This window comes from Ambystoma mexicanum, chromosome 3p (assembly GCF_040938575.1).
Source record: "Ambystoma mexicanum isolate Mex_15411 chromosome 3p, UKY_AmexF1_1, whole genome shotgun sequence".
NCBI classification, from domain to species: domain Eukaryota; kingdom Metazoa; phylum Chordata; class Amphibia; order Caudata; family Ambystomatidae; genus Ambystoma; species Ambystoma mexicanum.
In genome coordinates, this window is record NC_090925.1 from 359,239,346 (window position 1) to 359,259,992 (window position 20,647).

The 20,647-nt window shown below is 44.4% G+C and overlaps 1 protein-coding gene across 1 annotated transcript in view; it reads left to right on the forward strand.

Moving 5' to 3' along the window:
- Positions 1-5,372: 5,372 nt before the first annotated feature.
- The window catches only part of POFUT1 (protein O-fucosyltransferase 1), a 143,490-nt gene continuing 128,215 nt past the window's right edge, over positions 5,373-20,647 (forward strand). The window contains exon 1 of the mRNA XM_069651013.1: positions 5,373-5,528. Within this exon, the coding sequence (XP_069507114.1) occupies positions 5,429-5,528 (100 nt within the window). The 5' untranslated portion in view covers positions 5,373-5,428. The remainder of the gene's footprint in view (positions 5,529-20,647) is intronic.

Here is a 20,647-nt window from a genome sequence, read left to right on the forward strand (position 1 = left end):
CCGTTTGAAGTCTGGAAACTTGACACTGCAATGCCTAAAGGGGTCTCTAAGCTTGCTGGCAGCAATTCTTTTATTTTTGCCAATGCCCCCATAAGAAATTGAGTAGGATAGAGTTTATAGCAGAAAAGAAGGATATGGGAAGTGAGATGGGGAGCATTTGTAAATAGTAGAGAATGATGGGTCAAAGCATCATCTTAATAGTTTCAGGACGCCCACACCAAGAGATATATAAGGAAGACCAGAGCGAGGTAATTTCCTTGAGCCCAAGGAGAAGAGATAAAGAGTTTAATTTTATGGTACTTCTAGTGGAAGAGGTATAGAGTAGACCTAGATATGTAAGTGAATTGTCACACCATTTAAAGCTGAACATATCAATGTCATGCTAGAGACAAAATGAGTTAAGAGGTAAGATCTCTGATTTGTCCTTATTTAATTTATATCCAGAGGCTAAAGAGAATCCTTTAAGGACTGATAATAGGTGTGGAATATGATCTTTTGGGTTTTTTAAGAGAATAAGAATATCATCGGCATATCCTGTAATTTTTTATTCTTGTTTACCGCAAGTTACACCTGAAATCTAAGTATCAGTTCTTATACGTTGTAATAAAGGCTCAATATATAAAACATATAAAATGGGAGAATGTGGGAAGCCCTGTCTTGTACCCCTTTTAAGGGGAACAAGGATGATGATTGACCATTAATAAAGATAGAGGATTTGGGATTAGAGTATGGAAGTTTGTCTAGCGAGATGAAGCCCTCTCCGCAGCCATGCCTGCGTGAAGATTGGACCAAGAATTCCCAGCCCACCCGATCGAAAGCTTTTTAGGCATCAAGCGCCATGGTGGCATAACCATGTTTATCTGTTTTGTTTATCGCTATAAGATACATGCCATCCAGTAAGAGTCTAGCATTTGAAGAGATATTTCTCCCTTTTAAATAGCCGACTTGGTCTGCTTTAATTAATTTGAGGAGGTAAGATTAATTTCTGTTAGCAAGTGTCCTTGCAAATATTTTATACTCAGTGTTTATTAGGGAAATGGGCATATAGTTTTTAGGAGGTTCATAGTCTTTTAGAGCTTTATGAAAGTCAATTAAGGTGGCTTTGGCAAATGACTCAGAGGAAGAATTTCTGTTAGCGAAGAGTGATTTGAGTTTAGGGGATAGAATATTGGAAAAGCGATTAAAGAACTCAGGAGAAAGGCCATTAGGATCAGTTGCCTTGCCTGTCTTGAGATCCTTAATTAATTGCCTGAATGATTTCTTGGTTGGAAATCTGACATTCAAGGCGGCTGAGATCACCTCGGCTTAGGAGTCTCTCTTAATATTTTGGAAGAAAGATAGCAGGTTATCGGGAGGGATGGTGGTGTCTGGGGGAGTAAAGGTGAGAGTAAAAGGTTTTGAAGACTTCTAGAATCTCACTTAAGTTACTAACAGTAGTGTCCATACTGTTTTTAATATGTGAGAAGAAGGTTTTCTCTTTGCACGATTTGAGATAGGAAGCAAGAGCTTTCCCTGCTTTATTAGAGGTTTGGTATATTTTGGATTTGAATTTTAAGATGGCAATAGAAGCAAGTTCTGTAAGTTTCTTATTAATTTGCGTATGTAGAGATAAAATATGATGACGTTTAGACTGAGAGGGGGATTGGTGGTATATTTTCTCAGTTTTAGAGAGTTCCAGAAATACTTAATCCAATACCTTTTTGTGTTCTTTCTTGTTTCGGCCAATGTACTTTATGACATGTCCTCTCATTGTTGCTTTAAAAGAGTCCCAGTTGTTAGCCGCAGAGGTATCTTCATTTTTATTGCCAAGAAAGAATTTCTGTTGAAAACTGGTAAATGATTTAATAAATTGCTCATTTTGTAATAGTATATTATTGAAGCGCCATCTGCCGGAGTGTTTGCTAATATTAAGAAAATCAAAGGTGGTGATAACAGGGGTGTGATCAGACATAAAAATGTTAGCAATACGAGAAACAAGAATAGTATGTGACAGTGATTTGGTAACAAAGATATAATCTAGACGTGAGAGGGAATCATGGGGCAGTGGGTGAAATGTGAAGTCAAAGTCTGTGCAGTGTGAGAGTGTCCAAGTATCAGCCAAGCCAGTTTCTGAGATGCAGCAGATAAATGCGTTGTGAGACTTGGGGCTTCGGAAAACCCACCTGGATCTTCTGTCCATAAATGGCTCAAGAATGTTATAAAAGTCACCACAGACCACAAGGTTTGTGAGGTCAGATTGTAAAATGTTTTGTTTCACAGAGTCCCAGAAATTGTGGTCTGGCACAGTGAGGCCGTATATATTCATAATAGATATAACATTAGCCCTAATCTGTAGTTTAATCCACACCCACCTAACATTGCTGTCGATATTTTGATCAATAATCTTTTAGGGGAGGTTATTACTGATAAGTATAGCAACACAGTTTTTCTTTGCTGGGGCAGGGCTGGCAATTACATCTTGTACCCAAAGAGATTTCAGTTTCATTGATTCGATCATGGACAAGTGGATCTCATGGATACAGGCAACAGAGGGACCCAATCTATTGAGATGTGAAAGAACTTTACACTCCTTAATTGGGTTGTTAATCCTTTTCACATTCCAGGATATGCATTTGAAACTACTCATTGTCAACTACTGATGCTGGTAAATATGAACAATACATGTTAGACATAGCAATTGAGTAAGGGAAATACCCATCACAGAGAAATAATGGAAACAATAAGCATATAAATGTCATGGTGTGCGTAACGTGCCATTTAAGAATCAGCTCGACACATAAGGAGGATACATGAGGAAGATGGGGAGACAAACAAACCTAACATTTGTATGACGTAACAGAAAAATAAGAAATGTAGGGAAAAAAGTACTGACAAATAGGAGATAAGTGTTGGGTTAATACCGAAACATGAACAAAGTGAAGTTGAGGGCTAGGAGACCCAAGGCCGGTCTTCCAAAAGAGTCCTGCAGGATGAAGGGCACCCGAACCACAACAACGACATCTGCAAACTATATAAAGAATAACTGAATACAAAGCCAATGCCCGCAGAAAAAAACAGGAACAATACAATAATGAGGTATTGTAGACTGGGTGGAGAATCAGGTGCCAGAAGTAGAGGGCACATGTGGAGTAGAAGTATCCATGCTGTCAGCTTTGAGGAATTTTATAAAGGATTTGAGGTCCACAGGATCGTCGAAGACTGATGTTCTTCCATTATGTGTGACTTTGAAGGAGCAGGAATGAAAAAGGCCATATCTAAAGTTGAGTTTCTTAAGGGCAGGATGATATGAGAGAAATTCCTTTAGCGGCTGAGCAGGTTTCCGAGCAACATCCTGAGATATGTAAATCCTGCTGCCTTGCCAGATATGTAATGCGTTTTTCTTTAGCTTTGGAAATGATAAGCTGCAGCTGTGCATATTCCAGTAATTTAAAAAAAAAAATAAGAGTACGTGGCATGGGATGGTGTGCATAAGCAGATTTTAGGGGTCCGATTCTGTGCGCCCTTTGAATATTGAGGGCGATGTCCGATGGAATGTGAAGAAGGGCTGAAAGCATTTTTTTCTACAGAAACAAGATGGCGCCTTTCCCTTCACATCCTTCAGGAAGGCCTGAGATACGGAGGTTATTCCTTCTTCCTCAACTTTCAAGTTCTTCCTTGTGCTTTTGGAGTTCTTTGACAGTACTTTCAAGTGATATAACTCTAGGAGAGAGATCTTTCACCATGCTTACTCCTTTTTCCACATCCTCCATTCTATTTTCAAATGCGCACCATCTGTCATCGAGTTGTTGCAGTTTTAAATTGGTAGTTTCAATAAAAGGCTTTAAAGACCTTATCTCCTGTAGTAGTAATTCCATTCTGGGGTCAGAGGAGCTAGATGGAGGAGGAGAGTCACTTTTGGGCCTTTTTAGTGTGGCTGGGGATGAGGCTGACTGGGAATCCTTGTGAGCTTGTGCTTGTTTTTGCCTGCTTTTTTCTAAAACCACAATGTTTTCATATGTTTTCCTTTTTTTAGTATATTCAGTTGAAATGTCCCAAACATTATAGGGTATTGGCCAGGAAAATGACTTTGGTAATGTTGTGAGCAATAGCGAAGGTGGTATTTCAGTCAAGTTTAAAGCAGTATGAAGCTGGGAGCATGACGAGCAGCCACAACCAAATAATAAACTAGAAGTAAAATATAAGAGTTCTCACTGCAGTTGTTGCTGACAGAAATTAGCCTTCTATGCCACTATATTTGGTTTCTTTTCCTCTGTTTGGTGCTTATAATTTTTTTTGCCCAGGAGATGGCGTGGGCAAGAAGCCTGGCTCTGGAGACTTCCAATGTTCCTGACAAGGCTTGCCCAGTTTCTAGTCAGCTGTGTCGGCTCTCCAATGGATGACTGTTGCTGCAGAGCTGTGGTGTCTTATGTTAGCTTGTGGGCCAGCAATGCCAAGGAAAGTGGCACTGCACGATGCCCCCAGAAGAAAGGCAACCACCAGGTAAGAAAAAAGATTCTGTTTGTTATGTCCGTATTGCAGGTGTGCATGCGCTAGCCTCGTTGTGGTGGCGCATGCGTGTAAGAAATAAAGACGGCCCGCGAGGCAGTTGCCGCCGGGACCTTGGAACGATCAGACGTGCGTGTCTGAGTCTCATTGCATGCACATGGTTTGGTTCTAGTACAGGGAGGCACGGGAAGCCCCATCACACTATTGAGGGATAAAACAACGCTGTGGGCGTTAATGAAAGGGTCTCGTGGGCCGGACTGAGATCAGGCGGCCATCAGCCTCTGCGTCAAGCCACCCCTGACTTTAATAGAATAATGACTTTCTGTTTACATTGCAAAAGGTAGTTGTGATGTTTTAAAATGTACCATCGTTATTTTAAGGAATTCATTAGAATGAATATTAGTTTGCATGTGTATAAAAAAATGAGGCTCGTATTTATTTTGTAAGCAAAGTATATGTTCTGAAGAAATAACATTGACATTTTGACAATATAATCAGTTCGTTCTTTATAAATTGACAATATTTGACAAAAACACTGCCAATTCACACAAAAGTTATATTTTCGAAAAATAACATATTTTCTAAAAACACCCTCAACAACCATGCAAAACTGATATAAGCAGGTTGAGTGACTCATAAGCCATCTGAAAATATTAGCAATTAAAAGGTCCATATTATATGTTTAAGCAATGGGCTTAAACAGATAAGGAAAATAAGAGTTCGATTCTAACGCTTCCATGCTTTGGGCGGCATAACAGACTGCTAATAACTCCCTGGCAGGGATAGAAGTGAACCAATATCTTTTTCTGGGGCGAGATCATTGAATTCCTCGAATAAAATGGCGTCACGTGGCTGCTGAGTCACGTGGCTTTCGCCGACTAAATTAGTCACGTGTTCTCCACTGATCTGCGGCGCGTAGCAGAGGTGTCTTCTCTTCCTAGTAATGGGGGAGTTGGCGGCCCCAGGGTTCCTGCTCTTGTTCGCTGTGGGAGCCGTCAGCTGCTGGGACCCGTCGGGTTACTTACTCTACTGCCCCTGCATGGGTGAGGCCAGCACTTCATTACACAATCTACTCTTAGAAGCTCCCCTGCTCAAGAGCCCACAGCCCCATCGTTACAAATCCCGAAGAGTTGAACCACAGGACTCGATTGGCCTCTTAGTTTGCTTGCAATTGTTATTGACTTGCAATTTGTCTCGGTAAAATGTAGGTTGGTTTTATTTGGATAATGCAGTGCAAAGGAGAGAGGAGCCTTCTCTAAAACAACGTTAGTACATATTTTTCCGGGGAAGAGGGGATGACCAGGTTGGGGTCGATGTAGTGTTGGGGTACCAGAAACGACGAGTGACGTCTGGAGCGCTGCCGTACAAATTGAACTTACATATTTTGTCATGTTGCCTGCACCAGACGTATTATTATTGTATTTATTGTGTGTGGACCTAGCTTTGAGAAGCAACGGAGTGCTTTATAGAGGTTTACGTTACAGATTCACAACTCGGCGCTTTTCAGAGGTATACAACAGTGTGCTTTTCAGAGGTAACAGAACAGATATACATCGGGGGTATGATGCAGGGGTAAAGAGGGGGGGTACAGCTGTATAGGGTGGTAGATAAGAGGGGTGTGCGGTGTCTAGCGAGTCAGGTGGTGCAGGGGTGATGTGATGTGATGTGATGTGATGAGAAGAGACTTCTTGAAGAGGTGGGTCTTGGGGTTTTGTCTCTATTGTAGGAGAGTGGGGTTGAGTCTGAGGGGGGTCCATAGTCTGGGGACCATCTCTTTTTTTATTTTTTTTATTTTTGAATGGGCTCATCTTGTTCCAGTCTTTGACAATGTCTTGGGTGACAGGAACCCCAGAAGTGGGTGCTGTGGGTAAACACACAGGTCATGTTATACAAAAGTGGTAATTGCATGGAGGGGGTTGACAGAGTTAGCAGTTATTTGCTGTTGGGGGGTTGGACTGGGGGGGTTGAAATGGTGGAAATCATCTTTATTCCTTGTTTTTTGCAAATGGTGTAAATGCTGCTTCCTGTTTAAGCTTGGCAGGTGCCATTTTGAAGGTAAATGCCATTCGAACACATTCATTTTACGCCATGTCATGCAGGCGTACAATTGTGTGGCAGTGGAATACAGAGGAGGAATGCTTGGTGGAAACATTGTTTTTGTTATAAGCCCCTATTCCTCCCCTCCTCAAAGCAGTGAATTCTGGGGGTAAGCAATGTTTGTTTGTTTGTTTATTTATTTATAGCGTGCGCCAGACCTGAAGGTATCCGGGTGCGTGTGCAAGAATACTTTAAGCTTACAGGTTACAGTTACACATTCCAAGTAGATACAGGATACATTGACAACAGGCTAATGATTACCCTACAAGTTTGTACAAGAGTTATATACACAGGTATTTGTACACAAAGGTGTATACACAGTATACATTGGCAGTCAAAAAGCAGGGTAGAGTAAGTGGGGGAGATGAGCATGTAAGTATGCGTTCAGCTACAGGTTAACAGATGGGTAAGACATAGGCAGTCCTGGTGTCGGTCAGTTTATGTCATTTTCTTTGAGCCATTTAATACTGTTAAGTCTGAAGTGTGGATAGGATTGGTCAGACCTTAAAGAGGATGGGAAAGAGTTCCACAACTGGGCTGCTTTGACAGGGAAGCTGTTGCCTCTGGCAGTGCTCAGTTTAAATGGGGGCACAACTAGCTGGTTGGTATATGCTTCTCTGGTAGGTCTATTGGAAGTTCTTCTTTTGAACCTTTCTGTTAGGTATTTGGGGGCTTAATCATTAATACTTTTGAATGTTAGTGATATTGTTTTGAGTTTAATTTTGTCTGCTGTGGAGAGCCAATTAGATTGTCTTCTGACATCTGAGATTTGCTCTCTTCCTGGGATTCCTAAGGCGGCTCTGAGGGCATTGTTCTGCAAGGTTTGGATTTTTGCAGCGTGTGTTTATTAGACCCTATGTATAATGCGTTACAGTAGTCCAATTCGGATAATACCAGAGCTCTTGATAGGGTGAGGCAGCTGGTAGCGGACAGGTATGGTTTTGCTGCTCTAATCAATTTACAGGTGTATGCGGGAGGCCATCGCACTCACCTGCTTTGTTAGAGAGAGGCAAGAATCGAGGTAAAAACCTAATGTTTTTACCTCTTTTGCTACTTTAATGGTGTTGCCATCTATAACAAATGATGAATAGTCATCGTTCAGTCTTTTGATATTTTGCGTATTCCCCAGTATGATTTCCGTTTTGTCATCATTCAGGCATAGACCATGACGGGCCATCCATGCCTGGATGATGAGGTATATCTTATTCACCAAGGCCAAATCCTGTTCATAATCCCCCGAAAGTGTGATGAGAATCTGAGTGTCATCTGCATAGTTAGTGTAGGTGACACCCAGAAGGTCCAGATCATCAAACAGGTGCTTTGTGAAAATGTTATACATGGTAGGAGAGACGCAGGAGCCTTGGGGAATGCCACATGTGATACGTACTGGGTCAGCCGCTGCCGAGGTAGAGCAAACCCTCATAGTTCTGCGACTTAAGAACGACTTGACCCACGCAATGGCATGTGTGGAGAAGTGGGCCGCAGATTCCAGGTGGGTGCAGAGCACATCATGATCTACCAAGTCAAATGCCGCTGAGAGATCCAGTAGGAGGAGTAAGGCTGTTTTTCCAAGATCTCTCAGCTCATCGACCTGGGATTTGAGATTGATAAGCGCAGTTTCGGTACTGTGCTGAGGCCTGAAGCCTGATTGTCTGATACCTAATAGTTGATGCAGCTCCAAGTATTTTTGGATCTGTAAGTAAGCCACTCCGTCTAGTATTTTTAACAGAAAAGGTACCATTGTAATTGGCCTGTAGTTAGTCCACTTTTTAAGGAGGGAGAGGACCCATGATTGAGGTTGTCTGGTATCGTGCCTGATGCAAAGGACGCATTAATGAGTTTAGAAATAAATGGGGATAGGTCTCTGGCCGCATCTTTTATCAGTTGGGCTGGGCATATGTCGCCTCGACAGTTGGAAGGTTTGAACGAGAGTATTATCTTTTCAATCTCTAAAATAGTTACTTTGGTGAAGTTGAATTTTTGTTCTGGTTTGGTAGAAGTAGGTGGCTTACCTCTTTGGTTGAAGGAGGAATATTCTGTTTCTTTTTCTCAATTTTAGTTTGGAGTGTAGCAGGGATGGGGTTTTCCAGTTCCTTTTAGTATAATGAATAGCTCTTTGGTTCCAGATTTAGCCTGCAGTATTCTGTTGTTAAAGTTCTCTTTTTTTTAGCTCTCCTTATTTCATTCTTGTAAATCTTAGAGGCGTTGACGAGAGCTGCTTTATTAACCTCAGATGGAGTTAGTCGCCAGGAGGATTCACATTTGCGTTTTTCAATCCTTAGGGATTTGAGGTGAGGGGTAAACCAGGTGTTTAAGTGTGCTCTGGGCTTACTTTTTCTCATTTTCAAAGGGACAATAGTATCCAAGGCTATGGCCATGGTTGAGTTGAATTCATTCACTAGAGCTGAGGGGTTTAGTGATTCAGGTAGGGAGTTTAGAGTTGGGAGGATAAGTGGTAGCAGTTTGTCTGTGTTTTTTTTTGATTTTTTTTTTTATTTCTGGTTGGTAAAGGGGGAGCCCACATATTTTCCTTGGGTTGGGTGGTGCTTTCATTTATGAGGAAGGTTATTAGCGCATGATCTGTCCAGATTTGTGGGCTGACATCAGTAATAGTTATATTACAGTTGTGGTTGGCTACCCAGTCGAGTGTTCGGCCTTTTTCGTGGGTAGGTCGTGAAATTCTTTGGGTGAATCCTAGTTCTGAGATGACATTGGCGATATTGGTCGTTGAAACTTAAGTTCATGTCTCCCAGAAGGATGGCTTGCAATGAGTCTTTTAGGTTATGTGAGAGGATCATAGAGATGTCCTCCTCAAAAGTTCCAATGGGACCTGGTGGCCTATAGATGAGGTGTATATTGATAGATTGAGAGGATGATGTTAAGAGTTTAGCGGTTAAGGATTTGCAGGATTTGGTGTTTGAGGGCATTTCTATTTTTATGGTGATATTATTTCTAGCGATGATGGCTAAGCCGCCTCCTCGAGAGTTGGTTCTATCTTCTCTGAGAATGTTGTAATTAGGGGGCAAGGCCAGCATCAGTGTTGTATTGCACTTGGATGAATTTTGGGGTAAGCAATGGGCCTCATTACGGGTACGACGATCACCCTGCCAGTGCTACTGGCTAGTTGCTGCCGGACCTGTAATAATTTACTGGCGCCTGACCTCTCGGGACCACCGGCTCATTAAGATTCCGGCGGCCGAGAAGTCAGACGCGGTATATTTGTTAATCCCCTTTCCCATGGGACTCTATGGGAGTGGGGACACGGGAGCACCGGCACCATTGCTAACGGTGCTGGTGCTCCTGTGAAGAGTCTGTCTACTGTGGCTTCTGTGCCTTCCAGGGTCAGACCTGTCAGACACAGCGGCTCCAGCAGGCAGACTCCTAGTTTGCTGGTCCGGCAACAAGGGTGCTGGTGAGCTTACCGGCACCCTTGTTTCCGGACCAGCAAGCTTATAATTGGCTCGAATGTGTTGCATTTGTGAAGATTAGCCATGCGTCACATTTAGAAAGAATTGTGAAGATTAGCCTTGTGTCGCATTAGCTGTTTAATCTTCCTGCACTCAGCACACTTTTAATCATTCTTGCTGCACAAAGATGGGCTTGTAGGAGCAGCTAATGTATTGCACTTAGAGGAATTTGTGGGAGTGGCTAGTGTGTTGACCTTGGAGGGATTGTGGGGGTGGGCAGTGTATTGCATTTGGAAGAATTGGAGGGTACCATTGTGTTGCAGCCGGATGAGCTCTGAGGACATACTTGGAAGAACCTTGAGAGTAGCCAGTGTACTAACCACCCTTTTTCTCCTCAAACATACCTCCCAAGTACTATACACACACCCTATGGGCTAACCAAACTACATAAAAACGCACACCCAACATAACAACATTTGCATACAACAAACCATCCCAGACACTGACCCTTACCCTTATGGATACAACAAGCCAGTGCGCACAATCGTAACTACCAGCCAAACTAAACGTGACACACGCCCAATATGATTTGCATACAACAAAGAACCCAAACGCTTGGCCTTACCCTTATGGATACAACAAGCTAGTGCATGCAGTCAGCTCATCGGCAAGCCAGCACGCACAGATACCAGTTTCTGGACCTATCCAATCATTCTTCACTCACTAAACCACCCGCCGTCTTTCTTGCAGAGCCACATGAGCACCAGGAGACAATGCCAATGGTAACAGTGCGTGGTATAAGACAAGATAACACAACGGAACATATTAACAAAGGCGCAGACGGTGATGGCCGCATAAAGCAGAGCTCTGCTGTCAACCATCCAGTGGCTGACATTGGCGCCTCCTTCCTGGCTTTACCTAAGGCAGCAACCAGTGCAACCACTGCACTGAGGCGCTGGGGCACCTGGGTGCGGTGCGGCAGGGATCGCACAACCACATCAGGAGCCACGAGGCTCATAAGGGAGACTACCGCACTGGGGCAGGAGCAGCTGCGGGGAAGGCTGTGCGGTGAGCGGGGGCCCACAGCAAAGAGCAGGTGAGGAGGAGCCAGTGTGACCTCGGTTGAATACTAATTGACCGTTTCACAATTGACCTCGGGAGAATTTACCTAATTTAGAAGGTCAATTAGCATATATGCGGGGGGAAACCCCCTGCAAACCCCCACCCAATCACCTTATATTATTTATAATCCAATACATACACAAAATAATATAAAGATCAATTGTGCAGAAGGTCAATTGGGACCAATCTAATTGGGTCAATTGTGCAAAAGGTCAATTTGGGTAATGCCCTGACCTCGCTGCCGAAACGCTGAGAAGAGGGAGTGACAGAGGCAGCTGTGAGCCTGTGGTGTTGAAGGGCATACGCTAGGCTCCGGTACCAGGCCTCCTGCCGGGACACAGCGAGGCAGAGGTATGTGGTCCATGAGTGGAGGAGGGACAATGGGGGCCCAAGCGTAATGCAGGTGAGAGGACTGGGTCCCCGGGAGCAGTAAAGAACATTGCCTGCAGGCCAGAGGAGAGGCCCTGAAGGAGAGGGGGCTACCCTAGAACTACCTGACAAAGATCACATGGGGCCGGGGGGCGCTTCGATCTGATAAGTCTCGGGCCAGCAGCCAAGCTCGAACCCCTGACCAGAAGGGGCAACAAAAGATCAAGGAGGCGCCCAAACATACACCAGGCAGCAGCAGAGGACACACAAGTGGAGGGGCTCCAGGGACCCCCTCGGTGTACCGTAGAGTACAGAGGAGCCCACACGAGACCCAGGTTAAGTGGACACCTGGGTAGTATAGAAGGTGAGAGCCCCACGCCTGGGAGATTGAGCCGAGCCTGGAGGAGGACATACACCGGGCATTAGTTTCCTGCACCGCTTTCGAAGGGAACCAGTGATGAAGCCAGAGGAAGCGGCAGGCAGGGGAGAGTAGCTGAGGAGGGAGGAGGCCTGCCACACCTGACAAGGGAGGACTTGAAGGACATCTTCCAGGAAATCAAGGACATCAGGGGCGATATCCAGGCCTCTATCTGTGACCTCAAGGGGATGGTAGACAAACTGGAAGACAGGATGAAGGGGGATGGAAAATGATCACCTGAAAGTTGACCTACTGGAAATGAAATACAAGGCTAGGGTGACAGACCTAGAAACCTGTGAGGAAGACACACTTCTGAAGATTGACTTTGAAAATGGGAAGCGTCAGAATAACCTGCGCATATTAGGCTTGAGCGAGCAGAAGCGGGAGACAGCTGCGGATGTGGGAAGGAAGGTGCAGGGTCTGATCAACATTGTTTTCCTCTTGGAAGGGGGGGAAGGCGTTTCAGCTGGAGAGGGCACACAGAGGTGGAGGGGGCCAAGGCCCAAGGTCGATTGTTGTCTGTTTCCTCAGATACAGGGAGACGATGGAAGTCCTCGAAAGGGTGAAGCGGACAGGGAATGTTCAATACAAGGAGGACTCGGTCAAGGTGTTTCAAGACCTTTCGCAACTCACTTTGTCCCGTCGAAAGAGACTGTCGCCCCCACACACAATGACTGACGGAGTAGGGGATCCGATATTATTGGTCATTCCCGTTTGCTCTATCTTTTGAGAGAGGCGACTCAGACTATTGGATCACTAATGGCCAGGAGGCACACAAGGTACTTCAATCCCTGAGGGAAGAGGTACTGACCCCGGATACAGACCCGGAAAATGGCAAGGCACCCACGAACTTGGAGGGTAGACAGGAACTCCTTGAAAACAAGGATGCCAGGTGGCAGAAAATATAAAAAAACTTAACACTCCTCCTTCTGGGAAGGGACTATGAGCAGGATATGAGGGAGTTTGGTCAGGGTTTTTGTGACTTTATATGCCACTGTTGGTAAATGGGGAGGAGAGATGTGGTATGAGGGATGGGCGGCAAGGCAAAGCTACCTTGGGTGGCCCATCGTATGATGGGCAGCTCGGTCGTGATGATGGGCGAGAGGAGAAGGAGAAGGGGGGGAAGGGACGGTTGGGAAGGGGGAAATGAAGGGTGGAGGAGCAGTTTGAGAGCAATTGGGTATGTTAGATGTTATTAGTTAGTTACAGGCGTGGTGTGCATTGATAAGAGACTTTTACAATCAAAAGATTGAGGCGAATTGTTTACCGGCCTCGAGTTACGTCCCCCACTAAACAACCAGTGGAGGCTACTTGACTTGGGGAAACTCGTGAACCTTATACTAAACCTTAGAGGACAAATGAAGAACACCATTGGGATCAAACCCACACAGACATTAGCAAATAACTGTCTACAAACACCATTCACTTGTGTATTACGAATACATTTTTTCTTTATTAAGACCAAATGTGTTAAAAATGTATTAAATCATTTTCAATAAAACAACAAAAAAAGCAGACTACTATTTGCCTGCAATTAACAATTCAATAAAACATACAAAGTGCTTACTTATACACCACTCATCATTCATTCGCTACCTGACTCATACTCCAATCACCATTCACTGGAATAAATACACTTGTCGAATATAACCATGCAGAGTGCTCGCCGCAATCCGAGGTACTCTCTCACAACCCTAAGTGTCCTAGTTAGGCGAATCCTTGTCACTCAAGGTTCTCTTTAATTTAATAATCTACTCAACAAATTTGCCTAGATAAATGACAATAGTTTTGCCCAACGTGTTTCGTTCTACAATATACAATTATAATGCTCTTAGAACTTCTTCAGGGGAGAAACACATTCGACATGTACAATTTCTTTCTCTATCATTCGTCGTGGTGATAATGTTCTTCTGTGGTCCTACAAGGAACAGCATAAAAAACAGCCATCATTATTGATGTTACAAAAACTCTCACTACACAACTAAAGAACTACAAGTCTCTTGTGGTAGGCCTACCGTGGTAGCTATAATAAATAATGCTGTCCACAGCCTAGTAAGCGCGTCTTCCGGATAAGACAGCCTTCTGTGGTTGTAACCTTCACACGCAATTGAAAACCCCACAGTCACAACTCTGCAAAACACGAGTAGATTAACAATAGTTCACCTCAGTGTGTCGCATACGTTAGATACAGACCAACCCCTAACTAATCACTGTGTCCTGGGCTCGTGCCCCATACTCGCAGCTCGATTTTTATGTGTTAACATAGCCTTAATCTCAAAAGGGCCGCCTAGCACCTTGTAGCCCCTTGAGTTTCAAAGAATTGATAACGGTGCACAGGCGGACATGCTCGGGGTAGAGGCACTAAATGTGAAAGGCCTGAACTCGCAATTCCGAAATCGGGGGCTGGATATCATGCTACTTCAGGAAACCAGGCTAGTGATGGGTGAGGAGAGGCGCATTCCAGGGGGAAAGATCGGACAAGTGTTTTGGGCATCGGGGACAATCAAGAAAGGTGGGGTCGTAATCAACCTGAACAAGCGGCTTCGCCTGGGTGATACGAAAGTGTGAAGGAGGGAGGATGGTAGAGCCTCTGGAAAAGGTGGGAAAACAAACCTGGAAGTGCAGTTGGATGATGGCCTTTGGACACGGCCTTTAAGACCTCAATCACCTGCCATTTTAAATTACATGGAGTCAAGCTGTTACACAGATGGCAATATGACCCGTTACGGTTATCAATAAACCCGCTCTGTTGGCACGGCTGAAGGGAGAGGGCAGATTACTGACATATGTGGTGGGGGTGCTGGGAGGTCCAGGTCTTTTGGGCAGAAGTCCTGGGATTGATCAAGGAAGCAGCGTGGGTGGGTTGTGGCTTAGACACAATGTTGATACTATTTGGCTTGGTGAAGCAGGGTGATGGCTGGAGAACTCTGACCCACATGGTACACTTCCTGTTGCTTGCAGCCAGGGCATGCCTGGCTAAACATTGGAAAAGGGTGCACCTTCCGAGTCTAGATGAATGGGTAGCGCAAGCGAGACCTATACCTTATTGAAAGGATCACTGCCGCAATCCACAGGGAGAGTTCGAGGTTGGAGGGGGAGTGGATGATGTTCCATAATGCAAAGTTCAGGCAAAAGGTTGTGCTGAGCCCGAGTATGGTGATCAGCCTGCAAGAAGAGTTATCTCTAACAGTTATGCACCAGATTGTGGCTGGACAGGTTGGATTTGATGACCTCTTCCATCTTGAAAGGCCCACAGTTGAGTTTAAAGGCAGGGAGGCAGACGGTGGGTTGGGGTTGCATGGACCCAAGCAAGGGAGAGTGAACTTTATGCGATTTTAATGTTTTTGAAAATTGAATGTTTGACAATGTATTCCCCCTTGCCTTGGTGAAAAATCAATAAGAATTTTATTTAAAAAGAAAAAGGTGCCCCACAGGGCAAATGTGAGGTGTCAAAATAAGGCAGAAGCCATTTACCTCTCACTTTTACACTCCAGGGAAAGTTCTACACGTTTTGGAGGAAGAGTAGGTGCACCAAGTGGAAACATTTCCAGGTGGAAATCATAAAATGCCACCTGGGTTTGGGCCTGCGTGACATTTTCAGGTGTTGTTCAAAGAATGTATTCCAGTGGTATGCTTGCTGTTTTTAAGCACCTGCCAATAGCAGGCAGGTACCACATGCTTTCAATTGATTACATGGTCCATGCCTTCTACCAAACGCAGGCCTCCAGATAAGGTGCGGACCAAGTCTTTTACGCATGAAAATCTTGTAAATAGGACAGCTTTATTATTTTCCTGCGCCCATTTACACACAAGTTTACAGCAGAGGGCAGTGCAAAGGTCAGGTTACTTGACAGAAACCAGAACGATTGTCATCTAATGTAATTGCAAGCCTCTGAAACAAAATGTATTTCTCTGAAGCTTTTCAAAAAAAGAAACTGCACAATGAAAAGGAATGATTTGTTTCCATTCAGTTTCTGCTATGTTGATGGAGCAAACAGAAGCACTGTGCATATTTATTTTCCTAGCATTTTAGGATTGTATAATTACATTTTAGGATTGTATAATTAATAAGATGGAAAACTAAGTTGCAATCGAGAATTAACCTTTTGTATCAAATTATGCTTTTTTCCCCAATAAAAGCAAACCAGTACTGCACAATTGTATTCGAGTTCTTGTGCTGTGCGCCTAATCATGTGCAGGCAGATCATTTTGTACACTCCAATTACAAAAATAGTGTGTAAAATGAGCATGCACAGTCTAGTTTACATCCATTCATCCTTGCAGTCAATGGGGTACATTAATATAAATGGTCAGTGGCAGCAGAATCTTTGCTCAAAGGTGAGTGCTTGTCATTACACCAGGTGTTATAGCTTCTCAAATCTTCAAGACTACAATTAAAACATCCAGAACTTGACTCTCCAGGAAGTGCAAGCGCTGTTCAAAAACAAACAAATGAAATTTACATTTGTAATTGAAATAGAAACTCTGTAAAACCTGTCCCTGTGATAATCCAGATGGGTATTTAACTTTATGTAGCGCTTCCTACATGGTTCATCCAACATCTAGGCACTGTGATTGTTATACCTCAGTCGATACTTAGTTTACCGTCCTCTGAAGGATGGTGGCCATTAAGATAGCCAGTAAGATAGCTCGGCCAATGGAGCGATCGGTGCTGCGATCTGTGCGTGATGTGGAGGTTGCAGGTTTGAATCCCGGCAAAACAAACTCAGCCTTTCATCCTTTCGAGGTTGATAAAGAAGTACCGACTTCACTCCGATAATAATTGTGATAAATATGTTCTATGTACAGCGCTTTGCCAAAAGCGCTGTATAAATAACCATTTGACCATGAGATTAGATATAGCATTTAGCATGGAGGCCTTGTCTCTCTGCACTGTTGTAGCATAACATTGTCATACCATAAGTAGTAATGGCTCCAGGAAAGGAGGACTTTCGTTAAACATCAAAAGACAATTCTGCTATCAAACCTCAAAACACAATACAATTCTGTCAGTGTTTGCTTTACTATGTAATTGGTTAGGGTTTTGTGTTTTTAACATTTAAATATATACAGGAGAGATCAAATGGCCAGACCTTAGAGAAATAATGAAAGGTGCGTTCTGTCACAATGCAGAAAGCTGCCGCATAGTAATGATTTCCATACAGTTTTTGCACACGTTGGCTGCATGTCGCTTACATTTTACTCTTGTAAAGGCAAAAAATCATTATTACTCTCTTGAAATCACATTTACTCTCAAAGTTTTACAAATGAAGAGTAAAATACTCCCACCTCATAATATTATCCGGAGCACTGACAAGTGTAAACAGTAGGCAGCATTTACATTATTTACAACCACGGAAAGCAAAAAGCAAAGGGTGTAAGCGATCAAGCCGATTTGTACTCTGAACTCCGGAAGGACCCAATTGCACATGAGTGCTAACACTGGCGGTCTCCTCAATGTAATTGCCACTTTTTACTTCTGCAGCCCTATGCTGTGTTATGTGTTGCTCACTTCAGTGGCAGCCAAGGCTAGAAACCCTATTGTCCATCCTGTGGGCAGTCTAGGATTGGCGAGGGAGACCAGCCATGCCTAGAGACACATATGAGAAGGAAGGAAGGGAGTGAGAAACGTGTGCCGGACACACAACTGAAATGTGCGTGACCATCTCTCCATCTGTAAAGCCAGTACCGACTACTCATCCATTCTGTTTTAGAGACTTGTCACTTACCCTCGTTTTCCTTGGGTCACCCGCATTTAGGACCTCACATAGCAAGTTACAGCATTACACCATTCAGCCTCTTCTTCTCCGTATTCTTGTATGCATGAAAATGTTGGACAGTTCTTGGTCTTAATCTCACATGATGCTGGAAGAGGGTATCAATAGGTTTAGTTTAATTTCTTTATACCGTGCGCCGAACCCTGAGGTAACTGGGCGCCAGAGACTTGGAGCAAGTTACAGCAAAGTATATGTATACAAGAAAATAACAGTAAGTGCAAATGACCGAGTTACATGTTGGTCAAAGGCAAGACACAGGAACAAGAAAAAAGTGATGAGACATCATTAGTTAGAGTGTCAGACAGTGGGAGAGCTCTTGTTGGCGAGCCAGGACTTCGTTTTAGCTCTGAAGGTCCAAAAGGCTGGTCCTGCTCTGAGGTTAGTGGGTATATTGTTCCATAGTTTAGCAGCTAGGACCGGGAAGCTGGACCCGCCTGCTTTTTCAAGGGAGAATTTAGGGATGGCTGGGTAGTGGGAATACAATGATCTGGTTGGCCTGGCTGATATGTGTTTGAACTTATCTGCCAGGTACTTGGGTGCGTCATTAGAGAGGCATTTGTGGACAATGACAAGTGATATGAAGGTGATTCTATCTCGTACAGGGAGCCAATGGGCATCTTGTCTGAAGCTGGAGATGTGCGAGTGCCTTGGGCTGCTCAGAGCCGCTCTGAGGGCATTATTCTGCAGCACCTGCATTTGTTCAAATTGCACTCTGATGTGCCGGGGAAGAGAGTGTTGCAGTAGTCAATTTTTGAGAGCCCAAGCGCTTTAGCTAGTGTAATGCAGCTGGACGGCGAGAGGAAGGCTTTGCAAGCATTGATAAGCTTATTTGTATAAGCTGTGGAGGAGGCTGTGGCGTTTACTTGTCTTTTGAGCGAGAGTGTGGAAACCAGATAAACCCCTAGGGTTTTGATTTCTTTGGCCACTGTAATTAGGTCACCATCTATTTTGATGGAAGCGTAATAGGGGTCTAGTTTAGCCGTGTTTGGGAGCCGACGAGAAGGAGCTCAAGTTTTCTCGTCGTTGAGGCATAGGCCTTGTTCTGCCATCCAGGCTTGGATCTCCAGGTAGAGGTTGTTAATCCGTATGGAATCCTCTTCATAGCAACATGAAAGGGTGATGAGAACCTAGGTATCGTCAGCATAGTTTGTGTGTGACGCCCATGTTATCAAGGCGGTCAAACAATAGCTTTGTGAAGATATTGTATAAGGTTGGCAAGACGCACAAGCCTTGAGGGACGCCACATAGGATGGGGATGGGGAGAGCTGAAGACCCCGGTGAGAAGACCCGGATGGTTCGATTGGCTAGAAAGGATTGGACCCAGGGCAGCGGGAGGGAATTCTTACAATAATCGATACAAGCTTGAGATCTGGGTGAAACATCCCTGTTAGGGAAAGGGGGTACGGGTCTTCACCTGATGTCATGTTATCCCCTTGAGCGCCGCCCCCACATGGTGCACCTTCATATAGCCACCCCCAGGATCAGTATCCGGTAGCGGCTGCCATCCCCTGGCCACATGGGGAGAGGTTACCTTTGGGAAAGGAGTGATGACCTCATCAGTTTCATCACAATAGTTTCTTCACTAAGTTGATGAACTGATTCATAGCCTCTTTTATCCTCCAATATTGTCTTAGCAAGTGGGGACAGATGAACAGTGATTCTGATGTGCAGCACATGCTTGGCATGTACCAGTGCAGACAGGCTTGCTGCTTGCAAACATCTGTATCGTAGCTGCTCTTTAGATTAATTAAGTACTCTCCAGCAAGCGTTCAATAGAGAGCAAAAACAGTCTTCGTGTAGCCCCAGATGAAGTTGGCTCCCACCTACTTGTCGGATGCAGTGTAATGCTAATGTTGAATTAAGAAAAAGAAGTACTGACCCTCGCTTAAACGAAACTGCAGAAGTTTGTCCTTGGTTATCAAATACAATGACTATGCAGGGAGTGTTTTTTTTTTTTTTTTTTTCTTTTTTTTTCGGAAGGTGGTTGGTTGCGAAACTCAGAAGAAAACCAAACTCTAAAGACAACCCAGTAAATGAGACAGAGAAACGACACAAAGGAGGTGAGGGTCCCCAGGAGATCAGTGGCATTACGCTCAATAAGGAGATTGTCTTAAGGGTTTGGAGGAGAGGATGACGGCGACCTTTCATGATCAAATGCCGAGCCTGAAAGAGGACCTTTAAAGATCCCTGAGCGAGGTCTGAGAAGAAATCAACACCCTGGGAAACTGGGTAGACGTCACAGAACAAGGCTTGTCCGAAATCTCTGCCGAGGTTGGCAGAACTCTGACCTCTTAGAGCAAATCGCCACAGCAACGCATAATTTGGAAATTCTGGCGGAAGACCTCAAATCACTCCAGAAGGTCGAACATAAGAATCGAAGGCCTCACGGAAACTAACACGGGCACAGAGTTAAAATGAATAGCGCAACAAGGGTTCGCAAACCTCTTGAAGATATCTTCTCCAGAGGACATTCATAGAGTAGGTCCAAAAAGGTCCAGACCAGGAGAACGGACTAAGGGATGTGCTGGCAGCACTGGCCTCGTGCGAAGAGAAGGAAAAAATCCTTTGGGCGGCAAGGGGCCAGGCGTCCATTACAATAAATGGATCACAAGTTCTCCTGTTCCAAGACTTGGCAGCTGCTACTCTACAGAAAAGAAGAGCAATGGGTTCTGTAACAAAGGCTCTGTCCGACAACAAAATCCCATACAATGGACATTCCCTTTGGCCTACTGTTGTCCTAGGAGGGGAAACGACAGAGGGCCTCTACGTGTGCAGAAGGCCTCTCAATCTTGGGGCTGGAGGAGGCAGAGGCAGAATCCAGAGAGATTAAGCGAGGGGCCTCTCGTCAGAGGAACAAGCCGTGGGACTGGTCGACCGCAAGCGGGAGAAGATGAGATAAACTGAAAGGCTCTCTCACCAAAAGGAAAGGGACGATGACCGATAAAGAGCTGTAAGGGCGGATAACAGAGGAA